The 12,518-nt window shown below is 40.5% G+C and overlaps 1 protein-coding gene across 14 annotated transcripts in view; it reads left to right on the plus strand.

Annotated features, from left to right (window-relative positions):
- FBXW12 (F-box and WD repeat domain containing 12) overlaps positions 1-12,518 on the plus strand; it is a 76,140-nt gene that overhangs the window by 27,937 nt on the left and 35,685 nt on the right. For 13 of the 14 annotated variants that reach the window (XR_008420611.1, XR_008420612.1, XM_053898261.1 and 10 more), the window contains 2 exons: positions 8,151-8,180; positions 8,956-9,077. Coding sequence is in view for 10 of the 14 variants with exons in the window: in XM_053898262.1 (XP_053754237.1) it covers positions 9,066-9,077 (12 nt within the window). In the remaining 4 variants the exon portion in view is untranslated. Of the gene's footprint in view, positions 1-8,150; positions 8,181-8,226; positions 8,396-8,955; positions 9,078-12,518 lie in introns of those variants that run through there. The other variant, XM_019416674.2, reaches the window with a different exon arrangement.

Below are 12,518 nucleotides of genomic sequence, written 5' to 3' on the forward strand. Positions count from 1 at the left end.
CTTTGGAGAAATGTCTATTCAGTTACTTTGCCTATCTTTTAAAAATTGGCTTATTTGTCTCTATTATTGAGTTGCAAGCGTTCTTTATATATTCTGGATACTAGTTTATTGGCACTTGATCAGTCTTTCCAGCCACTGGTCTGTCACACTGTTGGACCAGGGACCATTTCTGCCTTATAACCAGGATCTAGCTCAGTTTCTGGAACAAGCTGAGCATATGGTGTGTAGTTATTGGATATGTATATAAGTGGCGTGTCAACTAATGTCAACAGCTGATGTCAACAGCAGGTCTCTTCCCTGACTCACCACCAACTTCAGTTTCTGAATTTGGCCAAGAAAGAATTCAGAGCCAAAATCTCAAGTAGGCAAGAGTTTAATAGCAGTTAAGGGGAAAGTACACTCTCAGAGTGGGAGAGGAAGCAGGCCCAGAGGTCACAATTGCACCAGAATTAGGGTTTTGTTTTTTTTTTCTTTTTTTGTTTGCATAGGTTATGGGTCATAGTTAGGGAGGCCTCTGACTGAGTCTGAGCTATTTCTGATCCTCTAAGGGACTCCTCCTGCCAGTCCAGAGAGGGCGTTTTTGGCCCTATGAGGTCCTTGTGGGAACTGTCATGTCAGCTATCCTCCACGAGGAGGGTCAAAACCGCGATATTAATGTATTACAACGAAGCTATAGGTTACTGTAGTGCAGTGGTTATAGGGGATAATGCATGCATATCCCCTGGGGTCTTTTTCTAGCTGTTTGTGTTCTGGGGATGATTGGTGGTTTCTTGATTTTTATCTTTGTACTGGTCAGAAAGTCCTGTTTCCTGCTCCAGTATCACTAACTGCCTACTCTATCACTAGGAAACCCATCATAGTAGTAAGGCAATTATCACAAAGACTTTTGTGTTTAGTACAGCAGAGCTATGATAAGATTTGCCCTAAAAAAGACAGCTCTTAAGAAGTAGGATGGTGTGTTAGAGGAAGTCAAGTTGGAGACAAAAGGAACAGTTAAGGAGAATATAAAAATACTTTCAGGGAACAATGATGAAAACCTTCATTAAGGAAGAGTCATTTTAGGGGCACCTGGATAGCTCAGTTTAAGCATCTGACTTCGGCTCACGTCATGATCTTGTGGTTCGTGAGTTTGAGCCCCGCATTGGGCTCTGTGCTTTGGATTCTGTGTCTCCCTTGCTCTCTGCCCCTCCCCCACTCACACTTTGTCTCTCTGTCTCTCAAAAATAAATAAACATTTAAAAAATTTTTTTAAAGGAAGAGTCATTTTTGTGAGACGGGCATGGATTTGTGTGATACATGAAGTGTTTCACCGACTGAACAGGGTTGATATTGGTACAAAGGAGAGAAACAGATTTGAGCGAAAATATAAGGCCACAAAACTAGAGAAGGACAGAGAGATTTTCAAGAAAGATGGATTTTCAAGAAAGATGTTCCTCACAGAGGGTTGGCATAAAACTTAGCCAGAAGGTCACACCGTCTGCTTGCAGGAGGGTCGCTGCCAGTGGGTGGTGTTCTCAGCAGCAGTGGGGATGAGGATTGAGTGAGAGATGGGAAAGTGTAAAAATATATCTCAGTTTTTTTAATGCTTATTTATTTATTGAGAGAGAGAGAGAATGCCAATCAGGCTCTGTGCTGTCAGCACCCCTATATCTGGATATCTTTAGAGAGGATTACATTTAATAGGGAAGAGGAGGTGTGATATAAGAAGAAATATATGGTGTGTTCCAGTTCTTGGCACAGAGCTCCAAAAACCCTAGTAATTTCCTGAGAGATGGGGAGAGGAGTGTCTTTTGTTATTCATAATAAGCCCCTTTCCACCATACCTGAGTTTATGCTAATGAGGTGGCTCTTGGAGGAGGAGAATGGGGCTGGTTTCTAGAGGAAAAAACCACAGGATTAGAGAATTGGAACCTTCCGCCCCACCCCTCAACCTCTGGAGAGGAGAGGGGCTGGAGATTGAACTAATCACCAAAGGACAATGATTTAATCATGCCTTTGTGGAATTGTGTAATTTTTTTTAAGTTCATTTATTTTTAAATTTTTTTTTAACATTTATTTATTTTTGAGAGAGACACACAGAGCATGAGTGGGGGCAGAGAGAGAGGGAGACACAGAATCCGAAGTAGGCTCCAGGCTCTGAGCTGTCAGCACAGAGCCGGATGTGGGGCTCAAACTCATGGACCGCGAGATCATGACCTGAGCCGAAGTTGGATGCTCAACTGACTGAGCCACCAGGGGCCCCTAAGTTCACTTATTTTGAGAGAGAGAGAGAGAGAGAGAGACAGACAGACAGACAGACAGACAAAGAGAGCAAGTGGGGAAGGGACAAAGAGAGAGGGAGACCGAGGATCCGGAACGGGCTCTGCGCCGACAGCAGAGAGCCCAGTGTGGGACTTGAACTCACAAACTGTGAGATCATGACCTGAGCCGAAGTTGGACACTTAACCATCTGAGACACCCAGGTGCCCCTGTACAAAATTGCTAGACATAAGAGATTCAATTTTGAAGCTCTATTTTCCATTCTAAGTAATGAACTCTCGAACTGGGCCAGAAGTGCTAATTGTATTACAAACAGTTGCTCGTAAAATCCAACAGAACAACTGGTATTCAGACCGTAAAACTGTGGATATGACCTTCATCGTGATGGAAAAGTTACCTAATGCATACCAGGAGGAGTTCTGTTCGATAGTACCTATAAAATAACCAACTAGATAGTAATCAAAAGCAGCTCTACCAGTCAGCACTGAATTGAGGTTTTTTCCTTCTCTTATTTATCAAGGATCATGTAGTTACCCTCCTTTCTCATAAAAACCCCTTGTTTTCCCATGTGAGCAGCACATGGTAGCTCTGGAATCTGTTCTTGCCAAACTGCAATTCTGAGACCTCACATAAAGGTCTTTGTTTTTTTTTTTTTTTTTCGGTTTTGCCTCTTTTTCTCAGTAGACACCTTCATAATGGAACCTCCATAAAAATCCTAAACCAAAGGGTTTGGAGAGAATCCAGGTTGAACACATTGAGGTGCTGGGAGGGTGGTGCCCCCAGAGGACATGGAAGCTCTGTGTCCCTTCCCACCTACCTTGCCCTGTGCCTCTCTTCCATTTGGCTGTTTCTGAGTTCTGCCTTTTATAATAAACCGGAAATAGTAAGTAAAGCACTTTCCTGAGTTCTGTGAGCCATTCTAGCAAATTATTGAACTTAAGAATGGAGTCAGGGGAATTCCCGTGTTATAGCTAGTTGGTTAGAAGTGCTGGAGGCCCAGTCTTGTGATTGCTGTCTGAAGTAGGGGCAGTCTTGTGGGACTAAGTCCTTACCCCATACTGTTGGGATGCATGCCCGGTAGTAGTGTCATAATTGTGTTAAACTGTAAGACACCCGATTGGTGTCCACAGAAAATGGGAGGATTGCTTGGTGTGGAAAACCCACACATTTGGTGTCAGAAGTGTTGGAGTGGAAGGAAAGAGTTTTTTCTTCAGCAGAGGAGGGAAAGGAGTTTTCCCCATAAGATATGAGAGGCATGGAGATTACTTTTCAATTTGTTACAGAGCCTCTTAAGATGTGAGGGGCTTGGGAAAAAAATGTTTTCAGTGAGAGAAAGCACCAATAGAAAGTAAAAAAATTGAAGATAAATGAAAGTTTCAAAGTCCAAATGGAAAAAGGATGTGTTGGGTGTAGAGGCTTGAGCTATGGAAACCTGAGGAAGGCAAAAGGACCCACAGCGACCACCGGAGCTGACACAGGCTCATCACGTGACCTACCTCAAAATAGCCACAGACCCTAACTGACCAATTACCAGCAGGCGCAATTCCGAAGATTACCAAAAAATGGACATTTCCATTCGTCCCCATACTCCCTCACTCGGCCCTATTACTGTGGCCCCTCAGCACTGCCTCCTGGCAGACAGTTTCTCCCTTGCTGTCCTGCCTGCTGTTCCCTTGCAGTGTATTCAAGAAACTTCGATCTCTTTTGCTCTGCCTTGGGTGAATTCTTTCACCACCCACGTCGCCAGCCCCCACAGATTGGAACGCACCACACTGAGGCGCTCAGAGATTCCCTATCATTAAACATGAACTCTAAAACCAGCCATTGACCAGAAGAATATCTGATTCTATTTCCACAGAGCTACTCAAGTTCTTTTTGGGTTTGAGAAATGTAAATAGACCCTGAAAATGAAAGTTTCTAAGGTTTGAAGACCTGGATAGTAAGTAGGTATTTTGAAAAGTTCAGTGGTCCTGGGTTTGAAAGGTTAGAATTTGACTCCCAGCTATGATACCAATGACACTGAGGGAAGCCTTTCTTCCTCTGAGTTTCAGTTTCTACATCTGTAACCTAAAGGAATTAGGACTAAATAGGGAGCCTGGGTGGCTCAGTCGGTTAAATGTCCAACTCTGGCTCACTATCTTGCAGTTAGTGAGTTCGAGTCCCACGTCAGGCTCTGTGCTGAAGCTCAGAGCCTGCAGCCTGCTTCGGATCTGTGTCTTCCTCTCTCTGCCCCTCCTCTGCTCATGTTCTCTCTCTCTCTCTCTCTCTCTCTCTCTCTCTCTCTCTCTCTCTCTCAAAAACAAATAAACATTTAAAAAAAGGATTAAATAAAATTGAACAGCCCTTCCACTTTTACCTCTGATTTTCCTATGATCCTGGATTTACCCCAGAAAATTTGGGCAGAGCAAGGATATATAACTCACCAACTGCAAAGACAGCCCACACGGAGACTGCCAGAACAAGGACGGCTTTTGAGAAGTTCCTTCATAGTGGCAGAGAAGCTGTGAAAATATGCAGCCTTTGACGGGAGGGTAGAGAAAGTTCCAGGTGAAGCACAAGTTCTTAGAGCGATCCCTCATTGACCAGGAATTGAAGTCTAAATACTTCAAGTTTGCTCTTTCCTCAGGTCATTTGGAATGAATTCTGTCTGATGCAATTAAATTGCTTTATTTATTTCCCTAGAGCAATTGGACATTGGAAGAAAATGATCCCCAAAATGGAATTTTAGAAGATGCTAGAAAAAAAGCTAGTACAGACTATCTGCAAGGAGATCATTTGGTAAAGAATAAGCAACAAGAACTTTGCAATTAAATGTTTAGAAGTTGATACTTATCTCTGAGGTAAGAAAGGCAGTCACTAGGAAGTTCAGTGACACGTGTTAAATCAATAGACAATAAAAAAAATGGGAAGAGACAAAACAGAAAACTCACTCCCATTTCTTAATCTTCCATGTTATTACTTTGGTGTTAATTTTAGTAATCGATCACAGTATTGCAAGCAAAACCATGGAGTATTACCAACAGCAAGCATTATTGAAAATATTATAGCATGAGGCAGTTGACGTTATTTATGTGCAGGTTTCCGTACATTTTCCTGTACATTTTCCAGGCAAATTATATACCTAGGTAATTTCTGCCCCAACACCTTCCCTGAGTGAAAACAAATATTAATAATATAACCCTTTTCCTACTCAAAAATTTGCAAATGAGTAAGTCCACTTTACCTGCTGTGACTCCTGCAGTGTCTGTGAGAAACAGGCTGGACGAGATATTTCTTATTTCCAGTTTGTTGGTAATAAAATAACAATGGGTGGGGGAAGGAGTAAATGTCTTTTCAAGGCCCATATGCCTGGCAGTAGAAGAGAGTAGAAGAGAGTAGTAGAAGAGAGCAGTAGAAGAGAAGAGAACTTTGTGGTGTTTTTTGTTTTTTTTGAAGAAAAAATTTTTTTCTTTTAGATTTATTTTTGATAGAGAGAGACAGAGCACAAGTGGGGGAGGGGCAGAGAGAGAAGGAGACACAGAATCCGAAGCAGGCTCCAGGCTCTGAGCTGTCAGCACAGAGCTCGACGCGGGGCTTGAACTCACAAACCGTGAGTCGGACACTCAACCGACTGAGCCACCCAGGCGCCCCAAGATTTTTAAATTATTTTTTAAGTAATCTCCACACCCAACATGGGGCTTGAACTTACAACCCCAAGAGCAAGAGTCACTCTACGGACAGAGCCAGCCGAATGCCCCCAAGAGTATGAACTCTGAAGTTAGGAGGTATAGTCATAATTCCCACCTATTTCTTCCAACTCCAAATTCCGTAATGCCTAAATCTTATGAGTTTCAATTTCAGTGTTTTAAGGGTGGTTTGTATTGTACACTCCAGAATCTGGTTCTTGACAAACCTGTAGCAGGTTAGGGTGTGTCCTACCCAAATTTTGAATTCCTGCATTTTTATCTGTAGAGCAATCATTGTATTCAGGACAGCTTCAGATGTGTTCACAGTACTATAAATTGTCACATCTGCATATACAGTTACTTATTTTATCAGTAGTCAAAACTGTATATTCACTTAATCGAAACTTTTAATTTAGAATGTTTCTAATACTGACTCATAGAATCTTAACGTGGAAGCTTACTTACATGGGATCTGCCAAGTTCAGCTTTGTTTAGGGAAGGTGAAGAATCCTGGGACAGAGTGCTCTTTCCACGAGCACTAAATAGTAACTCTTTCTACCACTTGAAAAAAAAAGTCCCTCAAAACACCAACTTTAAAGGAAAAGTTCAGAGGTTATTGGGTATCACAAATCCTGTAGGTCCCAGTTCTGGATGAATGACTTAAATGGGGACGTGTCGCATAGTTCTGGGAGGTAAAGTATACCTTCTCAGTACTGTTCTGATTGACCACAACGTCTACCATGATAGTCTTCAAGATTTTTGCTTTCAGTCTCTCTAAATTTGGTATCCACTTATACATATTAAGTGACATGTAAAATGTTTCATCCCAAGTTTAAATGGTTACAAATTATTAAATGACTGACTTATCTAAAAAAAAAAAACAAAACTTTTTTTTTTTTTATTTAAAAAAAAAAATTTTTTTTAACGTTTATTTATTTTTGAGACAGAGAGACAGAGCATGAACGGGGGAGGGTCAGAGAGAGGGAGACACAGAATCTGAAACAGGCTCCAGGCTCTGAGCTGTCCGCACAGAGCCCGATGCAGGGCTCGAACTCACGGACAGTGAGATCATGACCTGAGCTGAAGTCGGCCGCCCAACCGACTGAGCCACCCAGGCGCCCCTAAAAAAAAAAAACAACAAAAACTTTAAATGTTTATTTATTTTTTGAGAGACAGAGAAACAGAGCACAAGTTGGGAGGGGCAGAGAGAGAGGGAGACACAGAATCCGGAGCAGGCTCCAGACTCTGAGCTGTCAACACAGAGCCCAAAATGGGGCTTGAACTCACAAGCTGTGAGAGCATGACCTGAGCTGAAGTCAGACACTTAAACGACTGAGCCACCAGGCACACCATGACTGACTTATTTTAAATATTGATGTTTTAAGATAAAAATGTTGGGGGTGCCTGGCTGGCTCAGTTGGTGGAGCGTGTGACTCTTGATCTTGGGGTTGTGAGTTGGAGCTCCAAGTTGGGTGTAGAGATTACTTAAAAATAAAATAAAATCCTAATAAGTAAATAAAAATAAAAGTCATTCTTTAAGATGTATCCAGTGGAATCTACATTGTATGGTGATTTGATGTCACCACGATAATTTGAAAAACACATGCATGAGCTCACAGTTTGAAACTTTCCATACTTTTTCTCCTTGAATGAGTAAAATTTTCATTCAACCTTCCCCACAACTTTATGCACAATGTTATTTTATTTGTTTGTTTGTTTGTTTGTTTGTTTGTTTGTTTATTTTGAAAGAGAGTGAGAGAGCACGTGGGAGAGTGACAGGGGGCTCAATCTCATGACCATGAGATCATGACCTGAACTAAAATCAAGTGTCGGAAACTTAACCAACTGAGCCACCCAGGTGCCCCCTGCCCTGTTGTCTTACAGATCTTTTCTGGTCAGGCTTTTCTAATTTTCTTCAACAGAAATATGCAAATGAATTGATGCTTTCAATTTCCTATGACCACAGGATATAAAGTATTAATAAAATTCTCTTGGGTTATCATCACAATCGTTAGTAGTATACATTGATCAAACCAAACAGCATATATTACAAATTTTGATGGTTATTTAACCTAGAAGTAACTTTTTATTAGCTATACATCTCTGAATGTGATGCATGGTGCTGATTGTGTCCAGTTAGTGTGTGTGTGTTCCCTTGAATACCACTTGTTACTGGAATCACTCGGGATTTAGCACCCATTTTATATGTATCCTTTATTTCCACAGATACACACTGAAAAATCATGTTCACATTACGTAAGTAGATGGGAATTAAAATTTTTATTTTAACAGGGTCACTTACATCGTGGAAGTCCTTCCTAATTACATAAAAAATTACATCATGATACTAAAAACAATTTTAATGATTTGTGAGCTATAATCTATGTTCCTTAAACTTTGATGAAATAAGACAATTGGAAACCACCTGACTTCAAAGGGAATTATGATTCAGTCACATAGCCATTTCCATGGTCCGTGTTTAATAAACGCTCTGTCCAGATCCACCAAGTAAAACTAGTGGTCTCTGCGGCTTTTTCACTGAGATGCAGCTTATTTAATCTGATATACACAGAAAGGGATGAGAGAATAAAAATGTTATTTTCTATGTACCTTTGCCAACATAATATTTTAATAATGTGTTTTACATCTCAAGATTATATGTTTTTATTAAAACCTTAAAGTTGCAGAATCAGTTTATTTGTTGACAATGAAAACCATTTATATTTTGTTTACTGTTTCCTAGGGACTATTTTAAAACTTTATGCAAACGATCTATTTTAATTATCAAAACAAACTTATGAATTAGATATAGTGTTATCCCCAGGTCACTGATCTGGAACGTGAAACACTGTCAGATTAAATAACTTGCCAATAGTCACATATCTGATGAGTAGCAGAGCTGGGACTTGAACTGGCTCTGGGGTCTTTAACTTTTACACCCCCACAGTCTCTAATATTAGTAGCCTCACTAGCTGTTTGCCTATCACAGCTTTGCAGAAAGCTTATTCTTGTTTCTTTATTCTTATGACAGATTGAGATTCACAGGAGTGGGATGCTGCTTTAGAAAAAGGAAGGAGAGAAAGAAGGAAGACAGGGAGAAAAAGAGAAGGGAGAGGGAGGAAGAGGAAGAGGCTGAGGATAATGGTTTTCCAGGTAGGTTGAAAACAAGTCAGAATTCTACCAGCAAGGCAGGAGTGTGCTAGTCTCCTTATTCCCACCAACGTTAGTAATTTCAGCATTCCCACCTGTTTGATGAGTAGAGGTGATGTGGCATTGTTACTTTATTTTTATTTTTATTTTTAAAGTTTATTTATTTATTTTGAGAGACAGAGAGAGAGAGTGGGGAAGGGGCAGAGAGGGAGAGAGAGAATCCCAAGCAAGCTCCACACTGTCAGTGCAGAGCCCGATGTGGGGCTCAGACTCACGAACTGTGAGATCATGACCTGAGCTGAAGCCAGACACTTAACCAACTGAGCCACCCAGGCACCCCTATTTTTTTTTAAGTAGGCTTCACGCCCAGTGGAGCCCAACGCGGGACTTGAACTCACGACCCGAGATCAAGACCTGAGCTGAGGTCAAGAGTCCTACACTTAACCCTTAACCAACTGAGCCACCCAGGTACCCCTGGCATTGTTACTTTAATATGCATTTCTTCATTCAAGTGAATTTGAATATTTTTCTATGAGGCTGTGTCTTTTGGGTTATTCTTCGTGAATTGAATATTCAAACTTTTTTCCTCAGTTTTCCCTTAGTCTTTCCTCAGAAATTCATGAGTTATTACCTCTATGTAACTAATCAAATTTTATAACCCGCAAAGTACATTTTACCAGATCAATTAGTTATGTGTTAATTGTGTGTATTAATTGTGTTTATAGAATATCACACAAATATTTTTACATGGTATTTAATCAAGTAATTCCATTATTACGTAGTTTCTGCTTTCTTGTTTGATATGCTTGTCCCTGCCCCTAAATTTTAGATATAGTCATTTGCAAAATTTTATTGCTTTATATTCTTAATTTAAATGTTTAAGCTGTCTGGATATTTTAAATTAAAATAATTAAGCTCAGTTTTAAATGTGGTGTAAAATAGGACTGTGTTTTTAAATATTTTACATATACAGGAAGCTATGATGAAGCTCAAGATAGACCCCAAGACCTGAACTTTTCTGCTCACCTGCTTATACCCACCAACCTTTGTCCCACATTTTTTCTTAAACTCTTCTTTCCAGCTTATCTCTTAACTTGGGCAAGAGACCCAAGGGGCATAGCATTGGGGTGAAAACCAAAACTGTCTCTCAAGCAATTAATGACTGCCCTGGTGAGGAGCTCTGGCCTGCCCAGACCACTCAGGGCAGTTTGAGCTTAACCCCTGACTCACATCTGCACAGATGGACCGTGGAGTAACCCATGGAGTGACCGACAGTCACCTTGACCTCATCATAATACCAAACTCCCTGCCCAAGGAGGAGTACAAGCCTCATTTACACTGTGTGGATGAGCATGACTCCTTAAACTCCGTGTGCTGCTTTATGGCCACCTCTACATATAATGACAGAGATCCCTGTTCTAAATAGTCATCCTAACATTAGGGGCGCCTGGGTGACTCAGTCGGTTAAGAGTCCGACTTCAGCTCAGGTCATGATCTCACGGTTCGTGGGTTCGAGCCCCACGTCAGGCTCTGTGCTGACAGCTCAGAGCCTGGATCCTGATTCAGCTTCTGTGTCTCCCTCTCTCTCTGCCCCTCCCCCACTCACACTCTGTCTCTGTCTCTCTCAACAATAAATGGAAAAAACATTTTAAAAATTGTTTTAGAAAGAAAGAAAGAAAGAAAGAAAGAAAGAAAGAAAGAAAGAAAGAAAGAAAGAAAAAGAAACCCATTCACCCTTGCTCAGGGAGTGACAGCTTTGGAGGTTTTTCCCCGTTGATGTCCTTTGCTGCAAATAAAGTTTCCTTTGTGTGACAGTTCCACCTGGTGTAGTTGCTATCTGTGGGTCACCAAGGAGCTAAGTCACATTTGTTCAGTTACACTATCTATCAAATTAAATGTCTTTTACTATAAGGTAAACACTATATTTTTATATTGTTAGTTTCTTATGAATATAGGGAGATGCTTGTTAATTCCTTATTTTTGTTAACTATGCTATTTCTTCTATTATTGTTGTGTGTTTAAATTTATCTTGTATATCCAAAACTTACAATATAAGCCCATTCCACTATTAAGGAATCATGAGAGATTAAAACAGATGTTATGAAATTATATTCAGTTGAATATTAAAAATGTAATAACCCAGGACTAAACTGTGTTTATTCCTAAACCACATAGATCCTATGATCATAGAATGATAAAACAAAGAAACAATTTAACTTTTAGGCTGAAACAAATCTTAAATGACAATTACCACTGCGATTTTTAAAATTATTCTTCTGATTTAGCCATATGTGAGGAGAGAAAAAAGGGAGGAATGAACAGTGAATGGATAAAGAAGATGTGGTATACATATAAAATGGAATATTACTCAGCCATAAAAAAGAATGAAACCTTGCCATTTACAATGACGTGGATAGAGCTAAGGACTATTACGCTAAGTGAAATAAGTCAGTCAGAGAAAGACAAATCCATATGATTTCACTCATATGTGGAATTTAAGAGACAAAACAAATGCACATGGGGGAAAAAGAGAGAGAGGCAAACCATAAAACAGATTCTTAGTTATACAGAACAAACTGAGGAGGGGAGGTGGGCAGGGGGATGGGTTAAATGGGTGATGGGTACTAAGGAGGGCACTGGCTGTGATGAGCCCTGGATGTCATATGTAAGTGATGAATCACTAAATTCTACACCTGAAACTAATATTACACTGTATATTAACTAACTGGAATTTAAGTAAAAACTTGAAACAAAAAAGCAAACAAACAAAAAACAAACAAAGTAAAACATTCACAAATGAGTGATAATTGTCTTTTAAAACAAAATAAGGGGCTCCTGGGTGGCTCAGTCAGTTACGTGTGATTCCAGAGCGACAGGAAGCAGATATCCTCCGATGCAATAAATGAGTGTAGAGAATCTAATTCCACTTTCCAGAGGGAATTATGGTTCCTTTGAGGGGCCAATTTCCCTGAATGAGTAATTCCATATGCTTTTTTTTTTCACAAATTTTAGATACCCAGGCATTTATGATATAAAGAGTGAAATAGAGATACCAGAAAAATAGTGTATAATGGGACTGCCAAGGAGGAAGAATAAGAACCCCCTTGTCCCCCCACTAATGTCATTTTAACAAAGAGGTAATGTTTGATTAAGTCCAAAACTGTTGAGAGGAAAATCAACGTAACTACACTGAAGCGGCTCCTGAACTAAACGTGAAGGAAGTTGCGGGGCTGAACAGCCTTCGTGGAACAGTAGTTCTGAAGGATCTAAGAATGGAGGCAAACGCTGTTGTGCAGACGGCCCTATGAAATATTCAGATATGAAAAGAAGGAGGAGGGGCGCCTGGGTGGCTCAGTCGGTTAAGCGTCCAACTTCGGCTCAGGTCATGATCTCACGGTTCGTGAGTTCGAACCCCGCATAGGACTCTCTGCTGTCAGTGCAGAC

Source organism: Panthera pardus, unplaced genomic scaffold (genome assembly GCF_024362965.1).
Source record: "Panthera pardus isolate Hobbes unplaced genomic scaffold, ASM2436296v1 HiC_scaffold_8, whole genome shotgun sequence".
NCBI lineage: Eukaryota > Metazoa > Chordata > Mammalia > Carnivora > Felidae > Panthera > Panthera pardus.